Source organism: Macrotis lagotis, chromosome 4 (genome assembly GCF_037893015.1).
Source record: "Macrotis lagotis isolate mMagLag1 chromosome 4, bilby.v1.9.chrom.fasta, whole genome shotgun sequence".
Lineage (NCBI taxonomy): Eukaryota > Metazoa > Chordata > Mammalia > Peramelemorphia > Peramelidae > Macrotis > Macrotis lagotis.
In genome coordinates, this window is record NC_133661.1 from 129,971,709 (window position 1) to 129,992,751 (window position 21,043).

Below are 21,043 nucleotides of genomic sequence, written 5' to 3' on the forward strand. Positions count from 1 at the left end.
CACCTCTAGATTCTTAATAAAGATTGCTCCTCAATTGGATCCAAGTTGCCTTCTCCACAAAGAGAACTTTCTATTAGAACTCTGGCTATGATCTGATTCTTCATTTTATTAGTAAACATATATGAGTCTATATGTGTGTTTTTAATGTTTGTGCTGCAGTTCTTTTCTAATTTTCACTGTCACAGGAGGGAATCATCAGGTAGTGGTGTGAAAAAAAATCCTCTAAAACAAGTTCTATTAGAGAGCGAGAGCGAGAGAGAGAACACCTGTGTACACTCACCAAGGAAATTTAGGATATTAGGTATATTCAGCTTATGAAACCTGGTAAGCCTTCAAAGTACTAGCAATATATTCCAAATTCCTTGCAGAACTACAATTTCAAAAAGGGAGATCCAGTAGCCAATACTCTGAGAGAATCTTTAAAGCTACAATCTTTATTTTCAAGCTTTTGGGGTTACATATAAATTAAGCTACATGTGAGTGGTGTCTGTGTGTGTGTGTGTAAGGATAATGATGGTAACCATGACATCAGGGAAGTGATGTGCACTTGAACCGAATCTGAGTGAGGGAGTACTGTGCTGAATAACCAGTCTCACTTTCTCCAAAGCCATCTGGGTCAAGGCCAGATAGGTATGAATCAGGACAACTGGAGATGGCCTTGGATGTGAGTCAATCAGGATTAATTGACTTGTCCAAGGTCACACAGCTAGCCAAGCATCCAAGGCCAAATTTGAACTGAGGTTTTCCTGACACCAGGACTGGTGGTACTGTATCCACTGCATCATCTAGTATGAAAGGATGATGTTTGTCCATTCTTGAAGAAGATCATGACATCAGAGAGGTGATGCCATGATAAGCATTGGATCTGACTGAGACGGGGGTCCTGTGAGGGGGTGTGGTTCACCCACCTCACTTTCTCCTCCAGAGCCATCGGGGTCCAGTGGTCAGATATGAAGCAAAGGATGAAACTAGGTCTTTTTCTTAAGACTGCTTAAGAGAAGGGACAGCTAGATGGTGTGTGACCTTGGGCAAGTCACTCAACCCCGTTGCCTATCTAAGAGGACTTCGGAAAAAAAAAGCCCTATTCTTAGTTTTCAGATAGAGGTTTATACAAAAGATTCTTACTGTCTGATAAAGTGAATAAATTAAAGGAGATATTAAAACAAGGAAAGATGGTAGGTTTTGTTTTTGTATTTTTAGGTTTTTGCAAGGCAATGGGGTTAAGTGGCTTGCCCAAGGCCGCACAGCTAGGCAGTTATTAGGTGTCTCAGGCAGGATTTGAACTCAGGTCCTCCAGACTCCAGGGCTGGTGTTCTATTCACTGTGACCCCTAGATGCCACAAGTTTTAATGTCAATTTTTTTTTCTAGGCTCCCTTCTATTTTTCTCTGTGTTCATTTGTATAAAGTTTTCTAATATTAGCTTGTTAAGTAAGGGAACTGAAAAAGCAGGGTGGGACTCTCCCAGGAGTTAGTTTAGGATATAGAAAAGGAGAAGGGATTTCTCTCTCGCTCAGCAAAAACACCAAGTTTTTTCCTTTGGATGAAGCTTTAGCAACTTGATAACTAATAAAGATCTAGATTGAGCAGTCTGAAGCTAGCAAGGGTTAATGAGGGAAATCTAAGAACTGGAATTAGATGAATTCAGATCAAAGCTAAAGTTTGTAAATTTTATTTAAATTAAATCTAAAGAGAACTCTTTCCTCACACCCAATATCTTTGATAGATAATCAGGACAATAAGTTTAAAACTGTATAAATTAAGTTATTTTTTGTTTTTGTGGGACTATCATCGATTTTTATATCACAGCCTTAAATGTAATCACTTTAAGATTTCAGTGATCTGTTTAAAATGTATTTTAATATTGTAAACCCTGTTTTTTTAAAATAAATAATGGCAAAGAGTGTAAAAACAACTCTCTTGATTTGTAAATTATTAAGTATTAAGTCTCCAGATTCTATATTGTTCCAATTTTAGTATATGTGCTGCCAAAGCAAGCACAAGTCTCCAGATTCTAAAAGATGAAGAGAAGCAGGACAAAAAGGATGAGAATTATTTTTAAATTTTGAAAACTGTTAATTTGGAAGTCAAACTTTGTTGAATCTGTTAACTAGTTTCAGAGCAGCCAGAACTCTGTTCTTGTATTTCAACAGGAACATAAATCACTACAAAAAGTTTTTGCAATCAATATAAACATCTCAATGGATTTTTTTTTTTTAAGAAAGGATTTGTACCACAAACTTTTTCCTATTTTGGGACTAGATAGGAATAGACAACCCAGGTTTCTATCTCCTTTTGGGAGAATGAGAGCTTTGGAGCTTTTTGATCTCCTAGCGAATACAAGAATTTTATGATATGCAGATTACTGAAGAGTATCCCCCTGGTTGAAATTAACTCTGTGGTTCAGGAGAGTAGGGCTTTAGTAAGACACTGGCTTAATAATAGTATGTATATTCTGGGATAGGGTTGAAAATTTTTAAGAGAAAGTAGGATATTCTTGGCAATGAGTTTAAAAGACTCAGAGAAATAAAGGCTTGAGGTGAAAAATGGAAGGAATATTTAAGTAAAAGTAAAATTTTTGTGGGATTTTAAAAAGGCCCACATTTTTATTTATAAGCTAATTTATTGCAATAATTTGATATTAACAATAATCATGTCTAATCTACTGTGATTAGTTTTAGTTCTGTTCTGTTCTTGGACTGGCCTTATAAATGGGTGCTTTCAAAAAAAAAAGACAGCAGTTCAATGGAATCAAGATCTGAGATCTAACGCTAGGGAATATCTGTCCTTGGGAATAAGGCAGAGAGGGTTATCTTGAGAAAGTTAGGGTTGAACTCAATTGATTTCACATGTTTGCCTGATTCCATATTCTAAGCTACTATTACAGTTGTGTAGGCCTTGAAGATCAGTTTTAATACTGTTAATAACCATGTCTCTGCTTATGATTTTCACAGACAATATCTAATATCAGGATAAAGTGGAAGTCTGTAACTAATACTGACTCTATTAGATATTCAATTAATATTAAAGTAATAAGCTATAAGTAGAAAGATCTCACTATTTTGATCTGAATTTGTTGACATTCCATGACCTAAGCAAGAGTTAATTTAGTACTTGACCTGTCATACTACAAGATTCAATTCCTAATAAGAGTATAATTAGATAAAGATAACAAGTTTGTAATACAAAGATGTAAATCTTTTAAATTCTGAATGTAAAGTCAGGAGCCTCTTTTGTTTCTGTTTTAAGGAATAGAATTTTAGTACAGTTATATTAGTGAAGAGTAGTAACTTATAAACTATCTTGTGCCACCTTATTGGGAAATCTGATTTTATTTATGTTTGTTATTCCACCTGGGAATAGAATGTGTAGAAATGCAGGCAAATCACCTTACAGTTGTTCCTTTTCTTTAAAGGGATTCTGAGTGCAGTAGTCTGTATTTATGTGTATTTGAATATCCTTAATAAAGAAACATGTTTTTGCATGTTAGGTTGAAGAGAGACGGCCAAATGACCATCTTTTTATTAAAAACCTGCTGGTCTAATTAATAAAATGATTAAATTACCTGGAAATTCTTGTTTCTTGAACCTTTTTAAATGTCACAAGTTAGATGAGTGTAATATAGTAAAGACCAGTTTTAGTCCTGGGCCTTGCTTAATCAGAGCTTTGTGACCAGAGGGAAGTAACTTAGGCTTTACTGATCTTTATTTATTTATCTGTAAAATGAAATGACTGAAAGAATGAAAGGAAATAAGAATTTATATACAATCTCTTATTTGCAGTACTACCTCCTCTTTGTCGGTTCAAATCTGGCTTCAGACACTTATTAGCTATGTGACCATGGGCAAGTAAGTCACTTAAATTTGCCTCAGTTTTCTTATATGTAAAATGATTTGGATAAGAAAATGGCAAACCATTCTAGTATCTCTGCCAAGAAAACCTCAAATAGGGGCAGGAAGAGATGGACGTGATAAGAAATCAAGTGCTGGCCAATATTTCTCTAATAGTTCAATCAAACTGCAGGGGTTTTTGTGGGAGGTTAAAGTTTCTTATAGATTCTGATATACATAACTGAAGATTTTCAAAGACTTGCTAATGTTCAAAAGTTTAATGGTATTCTGAGAAGCATAAAATATCTAACAAACTGTCTTATACCTTGCAATAATTCCTGAAATAACTTCAAGAACTAGGCATATTACTGTACTACTAAAGCTCCTGAGTTACTAAAACTGGGTTAGAGGTAAAAATACATGGCAAGAGGTCCATTGGAAGTTGAGGAAAATAGATTTCACAGGATTTGCAAAGGCAGCATCATTCTGGAAAACCAAAGCACAGGGTTAGCAATGAGGATCTCAGAATTTTAAGAGTAGACATGGCACACATAGTAGGAATGAAAAAACAAAGCCCTGAAACTTGACTGTAAAATGAAACAATGTTAATGATACAAAATAGGAATAGGGGAACAGTTCACGAAAAAGACAAGGAAACAAAAAGCAGAGGAGGTATGCACTGTTCAGTACTCACATTTACTCCTCATAATGACTGTGGGAAGTGAGGAAGTGTCATGGGCTTGAAGGCTTCCTTTGGGTTGCTAGAAGAATAAATAATGGAATTCAGTTTGGTTAAGAAAAAGGAGAAAAAAAAATCTCTGTATATCTGTTTCACAATGACTATCAAGCTAAATAGATTAATCCCTAGGAATCATATTTCAAGGAATTCAACAGGGAACATTTTCAGCATTATGATATGATACAACAAAAATAACATAAGCAGCCACTGATGAAAATGAAACACAAAAAAAGTGTGCAGACAACCCAAGAGCAAAGACCCTCTTCTCCTTGAGTATCAGGGTGGCAGGCAGGTGGTAAAATGGCTACAGCACCAGGCCAGGCTGAGTTCAAATCCAGTCTCAAATACTGACTGGCTCTGGATCCCTAGGCAAATCATTTAACCCTATCTGCCTCAGTTTCCTCATCTTTATAATTAGTCAGAGAAGGCAAGAACCTTGGGCTAGTTACCCTCTCTAGGACTCAGTTCCCTTATTGGTAAAGTGAGGGGATTGGGTAAGATGACCTTTAAGGTTCCTTCTGACTCTACATTTATGATTCTACGAGCCTTTTAGTAAGGTGTCTTCCATCTAACGTGTGATCATTTCCCAGGCAGGTCAAACACAGATAAAATAACTAAGCTACCAATCACCATACAATGTTGCTGTTGAGGGGGAAGAACCTTCCTTCAAAGAGATAAATATATGAGGAAGTATGATATAGACAGAACCACAAGAAACATTCATTCATGAACACCTTAGAATATGTTACCCTCTGAGAGGTGGTATAATGAAGTGGATAGAGAAATGTGTTGGAAGTTCTGAATGCAAGTCCCACATCTGATATGGGCTACATGATGCTAGACAAATCATCCCCTCGGGATCTAGGCAACTCTAAGATGATAAACTGCAGGGAAAGAACAGTGGAGGGGGTTTCTTCATTTTGGACATCCCTATTGCCAATGAAATTCCCAGTTCAGTACCTATGTTTCATCTCCACTGTGGTCTTGTTCATGTATTTATTCACAGGCTATGCATAGTTTTTAGGTACCACTAGGCAACTGATATTTTCTTTGTCTTAATAATATAAACTTCGCAATTTATACTCTGAGGAGAAGGGACAGTATTAGAAACAAGAGAGATTCTAAACCACTCTCACAAATCCAAAGCACCTGATTTCTATCAGATATTTTCTGACAGTGGTCAGAATATGAAGAATACCAACAGCAGAGAAGCCGAGTATATATAAACTTTATAGTTTATATATACTCGGCTTCTCTGCTGTTGGTATTCTATTTGAACCTTTCATGGCATAAATATTAAACACACAAAAATACATTTATATTTAAACTTTAAGGTTCTGAGAATTTTTTTCTTTTTTAAAAGTTAAAAACAACTCTATTTAAAGCAACTGGTCAAATAATGAATTGATTTATCCTTTAGGTTAGTAATTTAAAAATAAATGCTTCAACATATCCCCATTCCTCTCCTCAAAGCAAAAAGCCTCCATAATTATTTTCTTGATTTGCTTGACTTGAGACCCCATCTTTTAGTCAGAAATATCTTACCTTCATTTTGACCTTTGCACAAGAAGCCAGACTTTCTCTACAGCCTTTGTGGACAAAAGCACCGCAATCTGAAAAGAAAATACGATCTAAAGTTACAAAGAATAAAAAAAGCTAAGTTTTACACATCAAAACTTGCTTTCTATCACAAAGCTGCTTACATATATATATATATATATATATATACACACACACACACACACACATATATATTTCTAAGTGAAGTCTCCTACATTTTAGAATCCTATGCTTTCAACAATCCTCAAAACTGTAGTTACAGATTATATTCTTTGGATACACTGTCTCTTCCAGGAATGAGTCATATGATGTCACAAAGCTATGAGAAACCAGAACAGAAGGAACTCCTGATCAACAAAGGTTACAAGTCTGGAACATTACAGGCAAGAAGTTGAGAAATATCTAATTCTAAAGGTCAAAGATTCTGTGCTCAACGCGAATGTCTAGAGCATCAAATGGAGAGTCCCAAATAAAGAACACACAAAGAAGGAACCAAATAAAACATCATATAATTTGCATGACTGTGGCAGAGATCTGACAATCTACCTTCAGGTGTTCTTATGACTTGGCTTCCAGGCAGGGAAAGACCCTTTGATGAGCCTTAGATGTTTCAGTCCCTTTAAAGAAATCTGACTTAGAAAAGGGAGAGTTTCTTAATAAACCAAGAGGAGACTGTCTTTTACAATGGAAACAATTTTGATTTTTTTTTTATTCCTTAGTCTCTCCTAAGAGACTTAATTTCTGTTCCTTGGAGCAATCATCAGGTGTTGCTGCTGTGATGTCATCAACAGCATTATGAAAAAGGGCAGAAGGACAGGCAGACACAGCAGACGCAGATAAAGCTTCATCTCTGGGGATATACTATATAAGCATCTCTCACAAAAGAGAAACATATTCAGGAAATAAATAACAGGTGCTGATCATTAAGTAATGATTTCCAACTTATCCAGAGGAATAAGTTTATTCATCAATTATGCTCAAGATGTCCAATGACCTTAGCAAGCTATTTCTTCCTTGGGGGTGGGGACACAAGAGATGGAGAAAGGAATAGCCTGCTTGCTGGATTCCAGCCCCAGAATCTGATCTCTTCCTGTGTACATTTGCAAAAAAAAATTGTAATACCAGCTTAATATGGCATACATTACAGGTCAGGCAAACGGAATTTTAGACTTTGGCTCTTCTATTAACTATGTGAGTGTAGGCAAATCACCTGCTTGACTTCAGTTTTCTCATTTACAAGATAAGAGGTTTGATTAGATTCTCTCAGAGATCCCTTTCACCTTTAAAATTCTATGATTCTACCTACAAGTCTTTTTTTTCTGAGTTTACTCTAAGACAATTATGTCAAACAATAAAATTCTTAAGCAATGTGACTTAACTGGGATATGCAATGAAAATTAAAAATAAATTTTCAACTGTCTATACTATTATCTGGATAAGGCTACATACAACAAATTGGTACTCTAAAGCACATGGACCACAATACTTTCAGGTGCAATCTGAATCAGATTAAAATGTAACTGGGATATAATTAGCAACATAAAATATAATAAAACATAAATATTACATTTTAAAACTGAATCAATATGCAGCCTATAGGTGTTCTGCTCTATGGACTTTGGGTTGTGTTCTTGTTCTTCAGAAAATATGGAAGACTCAGTAGCCATTAAGGGGACTCTAAAATGAGAATGCAATCTATCGGTAAGTAGTCAGACATAAGCCATCATAAATCCCCATCCTTTTCAATACTACTTGCTATTAGGTGGGGCCATACCAGATAGGCCGGGAGAGGAGGAGAGGCTTTTGAAGGTCATCTTGTTTCTTCCAAATCTGTCAGGGTCTCCTCAGATATAGAATCACTACCTCACAGACAAACCAAATCTGAACAAGATTAATTTTTAAAAATACAGGATCATAGATTTAGAACTAGAAGGGATATAAGAGGTCATCTTGTCAAGCTTCTTCATTTCACAAATGAGGAATGGAGGCATACACATAGTTAGCTGGTCTTGTCTGAAGACCTAAACTGAGGGGGAAGAATTCACTTTTCTTCCTGAAATCCACTTTTGGATGATATTGTTTGGAAATTTCTGCAAATCTGTTATCTTGGAAACAGTTAAACATTGCTTCTAATTTTGCCCTTAGGAATCATGTGGAACTCATCTAATTCCTATTCCATATAACAACCCTTTAAAAATACTTATTGTGTCCTCCAGTTTTCTCCAAAGCTAAACCTGTCCAGTTTTTTTTTATTTTTAATTGTTTGTCAGAGGACATGAATTAACCATTCTGGTTACCTCCTCTGAACATTTTCCAGCTTATTGACATCCTTCCTAAAAACTAGAAATGAACAAAGTTCAGTGGGACCATTACTGGACATAGTACTATTTTAATGAAGCCTAAGATCCCATTAGGCTTCTTGGTTTAACATGTCACAATATTGCAGTCCACTAAAACCCTTTAAAACATCTTCTCCCTGCACCCCACACCCCAAATTCAATAGAAGCAACTACTGTATTAAATATCTTTACGTGAAGTTTGCTGTTGTTAAAAGACAAAAGATTATTTTTTTCATAGTACAGTGGCCATACCAAACAAATAAAGAAAAATCCATCAAGGCAGAAAGGACTGAAGCTGTTCCTTGGCGAACCAAATTCAAATTGAGTCAACCTAACTGAATATGAATCTGGGACTTTCTAGTAAGAAATTGTTCTGAAGTTCTTCAGTTGATTCAAGATCTTAGGATATAAAATACTTTGACTAATCATATTATAGGGAAAGTTGGTTGGATTTAGAGATTTCTGACTACCTCTCAGTTGAAGGGGATACACATATACCCTAACAGCAACATGGGAGTGATGATCAACCTTGAAGGACTTGCTCATTCCATAAGTCAACAATCGAGAGCAATTCTGGGCCGTCTGCAAAGGAGAGTGCCATCTATATCCAGTTAAGGAGCTGTGGAGTTTGAACAAAGTTCAAGGACTATTCCCTTTAATTTAGAAAAATAACGTATCTTATTGTCTGATCTTGTTACCTCTTAGAATTCTTGTCTCTTCTCTAAGGATATGATTTCTCTCTCATCACACTCAATTTGGATCAAGGTACAACATGGAAACAAAGTAAAGACTGACAGATTGCTTTCCGTGGGGGGTGGGGTGGGGGGAGGGAAGTAAGATGGGGGGAAAATTGTAAAACTCAAATAATATCTTTAATAAAAATTAATAAAAAAGGAAATGTTTATCCTTTATTTTTTGAATGTACTGAAAAGACAAACAAGTAATGGTTTCTGCATCAAGGCGGGTGGTGAGGAACAAACCACAAACAGTAACAGGACATGCATTGTGGTGATCTGAACTTCCACTTCAGCAAGCAAAGCTCAGTCAAAAAAAAAAAAAGAGTCCTAACCTTTTAGTCTGTGGCTTTAGTGAAATATAAGTAAAACCAATTAGATAGATATGTATACCTTTGTTTTCATGTCTTCTAATATACTGATTGGAAAAAAGGAGCTCCACAGTGGACTCCATTGTACTCCATTGTTACTCTTTGACCCCCTTTCTAGGTAAAAGATGGAAGAGATACAGGCACTCATTCCCTAAGTTAGGAACAACCATCTTGTAATATCTTGTTTGCAAACATGATTAGGAAGGGAATAATGCCTACTCCATTTGATGTACTTCGTTAAATGCTTTACAAGTTGTTTTTCCTTTGCTTGCTGGTAGCATACTATTCTTTCTTCCACTCTCCAAAATTCTCTGTCCCTTTTTTCCCTCTTTAGCCCTGTAGCATACTAGATGGATCAATACCACCCAGATGGCTGATGTGGGGAAACTATATGGTGCATTTTTTTCCATAACATAATTTATTTCTTCTAATAGGTCTCATGCAGTAATGTTGTTTATTACCTGTTCTTGTCTTCTATACTTCAGTTCTTTTTCACACCATATAACCTTTCTAGTACATATTACATTAACCCCTTTTTTGCCCTACTTTTTAACTCTTAGTAATTTCATTTATATTCCAGTTAATTCCACAAAACACCCTTAAATCATGGCTAGTAATTATAAGATTAGTATCATTTCAGGAAATTTATATTTATATTTATAATAATTTAGGGGAAAATTATGAGCTTAAAGGGAAATACAATATAAAGAATGAGTGCTATCAACTTCTAAAATTCTTGAACAAGAACTTTTAAATAAATCTCGCCAAATTCTCATATTTAAGTAAAATGATTGATAAATTTTGTGGTTTTCCTATTTTCTTTATTGCCACTACATTGTGAACTATATGTGTATTCATTCTCTCTCTCTCTCTCTCTCTCTCTCTCTCTCTCTCTGGGGCAGCTTGGGAATATAACCACAATTTAGCATTATTTCTTAGGAAAAATGGTTCCTAGTTTCAAACATCTAGTTTACAAATGGACATTTGGAACACAATCAGTTACAAAGGCTGAGGGCTGCACGTACTTTCTTTCAGGACTATTTCTAATACTATGCTGCAATCCATCTGGCAAAGTTGCTTTATAAGGTGGGAAATTATCACTGTAACAGACGGTTTTGGCAACATTTGAAATCCTAAATTAGGGGTATAAAGTAGTCTGATGAGTCTGAACTGACACCAACATTAAGCACAAAAAGCAAAAAAGGATGTTAAAATATTTTAAACAAATGGGAATTTTCCTATGAAATTGCTTTTCTAATTAAACTAAGGCTCTCTCCCACAAAGCTACCATTTAAAAGAAATTCACTGGCCTGTTACTATACTGTGATTACAAGCCTCATTTAAATAAATAGTGGAAAAGACACTCAAGCACCCACTTGAAAAGCATTCAACTTGTTACCAAGTTGTCCTGTGCCCAACTCTGTTGGACAGTTTTAGTACTCTGTGTGGGTGATTTAAAAATAGCAACCTCACTGATAACAGACAGCCAGGGTCAGGTGGTTGAAAACCCATGCTCTATTTTTTTCTGGGGGGGGGGGGGGGAGAAGGAACTCGGCAAGAACAAAAGAATTAAAGACAAGTCTAAAACCTTTTCACTACCACAATCATAGTAAATTTCCATAAGATATCAAAGTTGATTGGCTGACATGCTTTTGTCTTCTAAAGGTGTTCTCACATAGTGTCTCAAAAGGATTGTTTATGGGAATAGTGTCGGCCCCCTCATTGGACTTCTATAAACAGCTCAGTTCTTTCCTCTTCCTTCCATTTCTCCATGAAGAAATACAAAGATATGTACTTTTGACATCAAATTTTTAATCTTCTTGTCCTAAAATGTTTTAGTAAATATTACAGATTATGTGTTGCTGTTGTCTTCAAAAAAAAAAAATCCAACAGCTAAAACCAATTTAATGAGATCTTTTTAGGAAATAATCAACAAGACTTAGATTAAGATGCACTAAAATTATACAGTGGAATCAATATTAAGGGACTGTTCCAATTCTCATGAGTCACACATTTAATCAGAACCCTAAAGTGAGACGTGTTTTCCCATCTTTTCAGGGGTCAATTTCTGACTGATTCAATTTGGATTACAGGTCTCTTAATGATGGATGTGGTGAAAAGTTCTTGCCATTGTTACTCCTGTTAGCCAATTTGGACATTAGAGTCTACAGTTAATACATTTTTTTTTTTTGGTTTCCCTTGCTCCTGATAGTATACAAGGATGGAAATAGACAACTTCCCCTCTTTCCTGTCATACCCAAGAAAATACAAATAAACAAATAAATTTAATCCAGTATAAATAGTACAAAGTCAACAGAAATCTATTTTCTTAAAAGGTTTCCTGCAATTCATTGTTTTAATATTAGGGGAAGTGAGCAAGACTACCCAGTTTGGTTTGATATAGTGCAGATGATGAAGAATGAAAGAAATTCCCGGTAGTGAGTGCATCAACCACACACATAACTGATGTGCAGAATAAGAAGAAAAAAGATTTGACTGATTTCAGCTCAAGTGCCTAGAACAGCAATTTTCTGAGATGCATATGGAAATAAATACTAAAATAGAATCCAAATAACTCTTTTTAATGAAACTGACTTTATTCCTTAGTCATAAATTTGGAGAGCTCTTCTTCTAGATCCCAATTTCCTAAATAATAAGCTTCCTCTCTTTGGAATCAGTTACATTGTCAATGCCAGGAATTCTCCTTCCAGGGAGTAGTTGCTTTCCTTTACCAGGGGGAAAAAAAAAGTAAAACCCAAGCAAAGTACAGGCCCTTCTTATATTTTCCAGATTGCAATCACTAAAATTTCAATCCAGAAAACCAATGCATCAGAAGATGTTTATAACATATAATAAATCAGCTGTAGCCAGAGGATTATTTTCTTTTTCTAAAATGAACTACACAGGAACTAAACAACTAGGAAGAGTCAAAAACAAAAAACAAAACAGAATGCTGCTAATCCATTGGTGTATAGCTCACATCATGTCTTCCAAATGCAGAATGCTTCAGGACAGTGAGAAATAACAGCTGATATGGCTCAAGGTTTTAACAGTGCAGAATTCTAAAAAATGGACAGATTTTCCTAGATCACTAGATTCTGAAGCAAGATTTCTTGCTTTCAGTCTGTTCTCTTAGGTCTATTGCCAAATTAAAATGCTATGAATCTTTTTTCAATATGCATTATATTTTGGCTTCCTCTGCTCTTCCTTGAGAACTTCACTAGTTCTAGATTCTAATTTCTTAGTTCAAAGAATCAGGTTCTCCTTTGTATGGATGTAATGTTGCCTAAGATCTTCTCTTTTTTATCTATATAGCCTCTCATTCACAGTACTCTCAACAGCTCCTGTGGGTTTAATTATCATCTTTAGACAGCTCATAGTTTTACTTAAATAGCCCTTAATTCTTTCCTGAAGCCCATTTTTTTAAAGTCTTAAAACTACATATTTAACATATCAATTCAATAAAGAATTATATAATGAGAACCAAGACATTCATAGAGTTCTGGTCATGTTTTTTTTCAGTTGATCCAAAATTTGTCAAGTTTTCAAAGTTCATTTAGAGCAACTATTACTTACAAATGTCACCCATGTATTTTAATACACTTACTTCCTTATAAAAGACCTTTGAAAAACATCTAAAATGTTCAGGTTTTTTATCATAACTAAGATGAAACTAGAACAAATATTGGTATCATTTTAAATTAACTGAGTATGTGTGTAAGTTGACTTTAAGCCAAATCTGATGAGATGATTCAGGTATTTCTCATCTCTTCCCTTCTTCCCCTCTATTACCATAGGTATTTTGTACCTCTTAGTGTAATGAGATTTACTCCCATTCAATCCCCTCCCCTCCTCCCATCTCCTTACTATCCCCCTTTTAATGGAGATTCCCCCTTTTAATGGAGATAGTGTTTTTAAAATCATTCTGAGTCATTGAAAAGTCTGAGTATCCATCACTTCTAGCTAAGTACATTCTATGTAACAGTTACAATTCTTGAGAGTTATTAGAGTCTTTCTCCCAAGTAGGGATATAGCCAGTTTTATCCCACTGGATAGCAGTCTCATGGATAAGTTTTGAATGTCCATCACTTCTGGCTAGCTATATTCTCTCTGTTAGAGTTACAGTTCTCAAGAATTATGAGAATTTTTTTCCCCATGTTGGGATATAGCCAGTTTCAACTTATATGAAAGCAGTTTTTTCCCCTTTACCTCCTCCTCCTCCCCCTTTTTTAACCTTTTCATGTGTCACTTGAACATCTTGTTTGATGTCCAAATTTTCTATTTAGCTCTGGTCTTTTCATCAGCAATTTCTGGAATTCTTCCATTTAGTTAAATGTCCATCTTTTCCCCTGTAAAAGAAGGCTCAGTTTTGCAGGATAGTGGATTCTTGGGCTGCATTTCAAGCTCCCTTGCTCTTTGGAATATCTTGTTCCAGGCCTTTCAATCCCTTAATGTTGATGCAGCCCAGTCCTGTGCCTCCTTGGTATTTAAATTGTTTCCTTCTGGCTGCTTGCAGGATTTTCTCTTTTATCTGATAATTCTGGAATTTGGCCACAAAAGTCCTTGGTGTTTTCATTTTAGGATCTCTTTCTGGAGGGGATCAATGCATTCTTTCAATGACTACTTTGCCCTCTAGGTCCATGATATCAGGGCAATTTTCCATCACTAGATCCTGTAATATTAAATTCAGGCTCCCCCCCCTCAATGTTTTCAGGAAGTCCAATAAATCTCAGGTTGCCCCTCCTCGATCTATTCTTGAGGTCAGCAGTTTTGCTGATGAGGTATTTTACATTTTCTTCTATTTTTTTCTATTCTTTGATTTTGTTTAACAGGCTCTTGCTGTCTCATGAAGTCATTAGTTTCTGCAGACTCCATTCTTTTTTTCAGGGAGGAGTTTTCTTCATTTACCTTTTGCAGCTCCTTTTCCACTTGCTCACTTCTACTTTTGAAAGAGCTTTCCATTTGCCCAATTGAGGTTTTGAGAGAATTAATTTTCTTTTTGCATTTGCCCAATTGAGGATCTGAGAGAATCATTCTTATTTCATATTAGTTATTGGTATCATTATGGCAAATCTTTTTTTTTGTTTTTTTATTAGGTTTTTTTTTGCAAGGCAAATGGGGTTAAGTGGCTTGCCCAAGGCCACACAGCTAGGTAATTATTAAGTGTCTTGAGACTGGATTTGAACCCACGTACTCCTGACTACAAGGCCGGTGCTTTATCCACTATGCCACCTAGCCGTCCCTTGGCAAATCTTTTGAGGCCAGTCCTGCAAGACTGAGTTATCTATTTGTAGGACATAACCACCTCCATGTCCTATAGCTATCTCAAACTCAACATGTCCAAACTTTACTATGTTCCAAAAACCCATCCCTGTTCCTAGCTTCCCTAGTTCTCTGGGAGGGTACCATTACCCTTCTAGACATTTGTAACTTTCCTTTCAACTGTCAAGTCTATTCAATTTTGCCTCCATATCTCTTATTTCTGCCCTTTCTTCCTCCACTAATATAGTCTCTCTAGTTCATCAGTTCTCAATTGTATTATTGTGATAGCTTAACTCGCTCTTCTCTTCCAACCCAGCTTTCATGAAGCATGTTAATTTGACATCTCTAAAGTGTGAAAATATAAACCCTCCCCTTAAGAATCTTCAGTGACGCCCTATGGTGATTAGGATAAGCAACAAACTTTTATTTTGGCATTTAAGGTTCTTCACAATTTGACTTTCTACCTTTTTACCCTGATTTCATAAGATGCCCCTTCATGCATTTTATATTCAAGTCAACCAACCTACATGCTGCTCCCTGGAAACAAAAATTCTAACTCTAAGATTTTGGACAAGGTATGCTTCTTTCTTCCTCATAAGTTCTCTTCCTTCAATATCAATCACTACATTTAAGAATCATTACTTTCTTTCAAGAAAAAGATGCTCAATTGCCACTTTCTCCATGATTCTTATTTTGTTGTCTCTAGTTATGAGTGTTCTCTATTCCCTCTGATCAAACTGCTTTTTATTCACTTCATGTATATTTTGTACCTCCCTTGGTCTGTGTCTCTCCTCTCTGCTCTCTCCTCTCTCTCTCTCTCTCTCTCTCTCTCTCTCTCTCTCTCTCTCTCTCTCCACCCACCCCACACTCCTACCCCTACCTCTGGGGTGGGACTGTTATTTTTGACAGTCCTTAGCACACAGCATAGTGCAAATGGTACCAGAGTATCAAAGTTGAGGACCATCTACAATAATTTATACATGAACAAGAATCTTCTAATGAATGTATGTAACATTTCGCTACACAGATTTTACTTGAAGACCTTTAACAAAGAGGGAATCTAAGAGGGAATCTACCACCTTTTTTTTTTTTAGGTTTTTGCAAGGCAAACGGGGTTAAGTGGCTTGCTCAAAGCCACACAGCTAGGTAATAATTATTAAGTGTCTGAGACTGGATTTGAACACAGGTACTCCTGACTCCAAGGCCAGTGCTTTATCCACTGTGCCACCTAGCTGCCCAATCTATTACCTTTTAAAGTAACCCATTCTACTTTGGGATGGTACAGATTTCCTTAAGCCCATATTTACCTTTTTTTACAGTTTTCTTCCATTGTTCCTAGATCTAACCTTAGGCTTTAAAAAACATGGCAGCCCTTCAGGCATTTGAATACAGTTATCCTGATAATTCATGCCTTTCCTTTTTGTTCACATCAACACCCCTGGTCCCTTCAACCACCTCTTCCCTGGTAATGACTTAAATCTTTCACTTTTATTATTGCCTTTCTCTGGATACTCTACAATTCATCATCTTTCTTAAATGTGGTAACCAAAACTGAACACAACATTCCAGGCATGACCTGATTAGATAAGATAATAGAAGGTCCAAAGTCCTGGATACTATTCCTCACAAAATGCTGCCTAAAATAGCTTTAGCCTCTTCTGTGGATTCACATAATCACAGTTTTTAGTAGTGAAAGGACCTTACTGATCACTTAATTCATTTTCTTAGTAATATACCTGGCAGGTGATTCTCTAGGCTTTATTTAAGAACTCCAATGAGGGAGGAAGGATCTGTCCTCTTCCAAAGCTGCCCATTCCACATCTGGATAGCTAAATGTTAGGAAAATTTCCACTGTATCAAGGATAATTCTTTGCCCTGAGACCAAATGAAGTCAGTCTAATTTCTTTTCCTATTGGTAGGTCTTCAAAGAGTTGATGATAGTATTAGGTACTCTTCCTAAAAACAACCTCAATTCCTTCAATTAATCCTCATATATCATGGCCTCAAGACTCTTTACCATCCTGGTTATCTTTCTCTGGAAATCTCAGTTTATTAATGTCATTGCTAAAATGTGATGCACATAATAGAATACAATACCCCAAATGTGAGTAAGACTTTCACCTCTCTTGTCCTGTAAGTTATGAGTTGCTTACTGTAGTCTAAAGGAATATTATTTTTTCTGGTTGCCATTTATCATACTGACTTGCAGTAAACCAAAACATTGAAATCTATTTCAGAACAGCTTCAGATTTTTTTTCTTTGTTTTTCTCATTTTTTACTTATGATTACTTTTTTAGACTTCCTGTATAAGACCATATTGATACCTATTGAGTTTCTTTTTAGAATTAAGTCACCATTCTATTGGTATGATTCTGCTTCTGGCATTCAGTGTTAGTTATTCCTTATTTGTATTATCGATAAAGCTGATAAGCATATCCTCTTTGCTTTCCTCTGAATCACTGATAAAATGTGACACAGCAAAAAGCTAGGTACAGATCCTTGGGGCATTCCAATTTCCAATAAAGTTGACAATGAATGATTTTTATTCAAACAGCTTCATTTTAAGATCAATAAACTGAGATTAGGAGGTTAGATGACTTAGACAAGGCACACAGTGGAAGACCTGGGAAGTCCTGTATCCTTTCCACTGTGTCATGCAAAAGCATGAAAAACTATTCAATGGGTAGGTAAAGGTTAGGTAAACTATGTGTATAATAATACTTGATCTACAGGTTAAGCGATCTCATCCACAAAGGAAATAAAGCAGACTTTCTTAAGCTGTTCTTAAAAAGTCAGGCCTACTTTCTTTGATAAATGTTTCCTTTTAAGATGTTCATTAGCCATCCTCTTAATAATGCATTCTAGTTGTATTTGCTTCCTATTTATTCCTAGTTGTGATCACATCCATTCCCACAAAAGTGAAGATTATGATCTCAATTTGATCCAGAAAAGATCAAAAGGGAACAAGAAATTATTTTTCATTAAAAACAAAACAAAACATCTATTGCTTTTCTAAGAACTTATACTCATTCAAAATAGCTGAAATCTTTGGAACGAGAAAAGTCACATGCAGCATTATAATAATACTGTCATCAGGCCCTAGAAATTAACAAAATGGGGTTATGCTAATCCAAAAGGGAACCTAATTTTTTTTTAAAATCTAAGAATAGGGGCAGCTAGGTGGCATAGTGGATAAAGCACCGGCCTTGGAGTCAGGAGTACCTGGGTTCAAATCCGGTCTCAGACACTTAATAATTACCTAGCTGTGTGGCCTTGAGCAAGCCACTTAACCCCATTTGCCTTGCAAAAAAAACTAAAAAAAAAATCTAAGAATAAATAATTTCTCCAGAGGTAAATGGATAATTGAAGGAAGAGTCAATTTTTTGAAAATCTCAGGAAGATTTTGAGCACAGAGAAGGGAATGAGGGAAGGAAAGATAGTGTGAATGGCCCATAATTACTCACATTTTTCACTTCCTGCCAGGCTAATATAGACTGCTCCATACATACAAACTCACTGCTAGATCTGTTCTTCAGAAAACTAGAGAGAATCAGGCCAATTTCTTCTGTTCTTTTGGGGAGAATACTATTTATTCTTCCTTTCTTCTCATATTTTGATTCCCCCACATCCCCCCCTTTTCCCTTCCTTCATTTTTTAAAAACAAGCACAGTATACATTGTCATTCAAAGGACCTTGCAGCCACCACCAAATGCTAAACTATTTTCACCATTGTCTCTGGGGAGCCTTGTGACTTTGAGTGAACTGCCAAGGACTAATCCAATGGATAACTCTTTTTTTTCCCTGAACCATAGATAAATTAATATAGAGATTCATAGGGTCTATTAAACTATCATTTTCTGACTTGTCTGAGGTCTTTTAGTTTCAATTTCAATATCCTACACTCCATTTCCTTTCTCTGGTAAACCAGGGTAAATGAGATGAACTATGTTTTAAAATCTCTATGAAATCACTTACCATAACAAACTATTAAGTCAGGGAGAGGATGCATATGCTAATCTAAAATAAACAGATAAGGCTGGTAATCAAACAATTTTTTTTAATTCATGAAATTTTCTGCTTCCAAAGAATTACTGAATCTTAGAATTCTTTAGATCCTTTTTTTTTGGGGGGGGGGAAGGCAATTTGGGTTAATTGTCCAAGATAACAGATTTGAATTCAGTTCCACCAAACTCCAGGAATGGTGCTTAGATCATGTATTATGATAGCTTCATGCTTATGTGAAAACATATATTAGAAAATAGCTGACCAATAGCCTTATATCATTAAAGTTGCCAAAAAAGAGAGAGGAGTTATAAAATCATCTTTCTAAGACTAAAGCCTTACAGGCAGTTAGGCAGCAAAACCCCAGGGACTGGAGGACCCGAGTTCAGACACTTGCCAGCTGAGTGACCCTGGAGAAGTCCCTTAACCATGATTGCCCCCCCATCCCCCTCCCAGGCCAAAAAGAAAACCCCCCAAAATCACAGTCTTAAAGCACAATTTGATTAATTTTTCTCTACTATGGGATTGTAGGATTCAAAGATGGAAGTGTAATCCTGAAGAAACTGAGGACAGAAAATCTGACATAAAGGAAGAAGCTTGAGCCTTGGTGTCATAAGACATTCTTTTAAGTTCTGCCTCTGTTACTTATTAGGCATTTATCCTAGCTTGGTCATAAAACCTCTCTGAGTTTGAATATATCAAATAGGGATGACAAAAGAATTTCAGAGTTGGAAGGACCAAGAACTATATAATCTTACTTTCCTTGAAAAAGAATTTCTTCTACAGCATGCCCAACCAATGCTCATCCACTTCTGCCTGAATACCTCCAAAGAGAGAGAAGTGACTATTACGTGAGGCAAATACTTTGGGATGTCTCTCTATGAGTATTAAGCTGTAAATTCTGTCTTCTGGTAACAAGTAAAAGAAATCTAACATATCTTTCAGGTGATAGTTTTTCATATATTTGAAGGTGTTATCATGTCCCTCTGAGGTCTGGTCTTCTACAGGATAAATAGCCCCAGTTCCTTAAACAATCTTTAGATGGTATGACTTCAAGGTATTATAATTGTTATACTATCTGATAAGGTTTCTGGAACTAAAAACTAAGTGTTACATATGAATGTGTACTATTAATTCTTATTATGCCTGAAGCAGTGGGTCCTAAGACGGTACTCTGGAATCCTTAGGGACCAAGAAAATCTACATGGGGTTATTATCAATTATCTTCTGGAAACTCTACAAAGAGCAAATGATCAACCCAGAAAAAAGATCATAGTTCTAAGAGCTGAAAGAGACCTCAATAGTTATTTAATACTCATTCTGCAGATGAGAAAACTAAAGCTTCTTTGTGCATGGAACTCAACTCATACTCCCTTTTGGAACTGAACAGCCTGGAATTTCTATTTATGCTTTACATAACACAAGATGTCAATGAAAAACAAACATGGGTTTAGGGTACCTACATTTAAAAAGGTTTAGAAACCAGAGAAAGAATTACAATGTGGATCCTAGACTCTGATCATTTTTGGTTACTATTTAATTAAATAGTATTTATTCAGATTATGGGCTGGAAAAGATCCACCTAAGTCTCACTTTCTTAGAAAGTGAAATGTCCTGAAGCCTGGGAGAGAAGGTGGAAAAACTAAATAATGGTTGTCTAAGGAGTTCACCATTCATTGTATTTGACCAATATTAGCTGAAATTTACTTAGTATGTCATACTGAGATACTGTTTTGAGTTCATATGATCTAGACCAATGTCTAGTATTTGTAGTGGCAGAGCAAAATCCACCTACTTTTACTTATAAATGACATACTTTCAAAGATTTGCCCATCTGTCATTTTAAAATTAAATAACTAACAAGGAATTTTGTCTGCTAACAAGGGCTTTACATATATGACCTCATTTGATGATAGCCAGTAAGTGGGTAGTACAAGTATTTATAATTATATAAAATAAAGCAATAAAATAGATTGCTGAGAACTCAATGATCCTCAAGGTCTCTCTCAATTATAACCTACAAGTCTAAGTGTTCAGATTAGAATGTTATTTAATTACAGTATTCTCAATTCAAATATAAACTTCTTTCCATGAAGCCATATCAACTTCCTAAGAGCTCTGAACTAAGGACTTTGAAATCAAAATAAAGCACATAATTTACCTCTATCTATAAATGAAATGGTTCTCTTCTGAATGTGAACAGTTTTT

General features: G+C 35.7%; 1 protein-coding gene across 2 annotated transcripts in view; it reads right to left on the reverse strand.

The window, feature by feature from the left end:
- The window catches only part of AKAP13 (A-kinase anchoring protein 13), a 129,952-nt gene that overhangs the window by 32,454 nt on the left and 76,455 nt on the right, over positions 1–21,043 (reverse strand). For both annotated transcript variants that reach the window (XM_074234143.1, XM_074234144.1), the window contains 2 exons: positions 6,113–6,180; positions 4,523–4,589 (listed from right to left, as the gene is read on the reverse strand). In XM_074234143.1, coding sequence (XP_074090244.1) covers positions 4,523–4,589; positions 6,113–6,180 — 135 coding nt within the window. The remainder of the gene's footprint in view (positions 1–4,522; positions 4,590–6,112; positions 6,181–21,043) is intronic.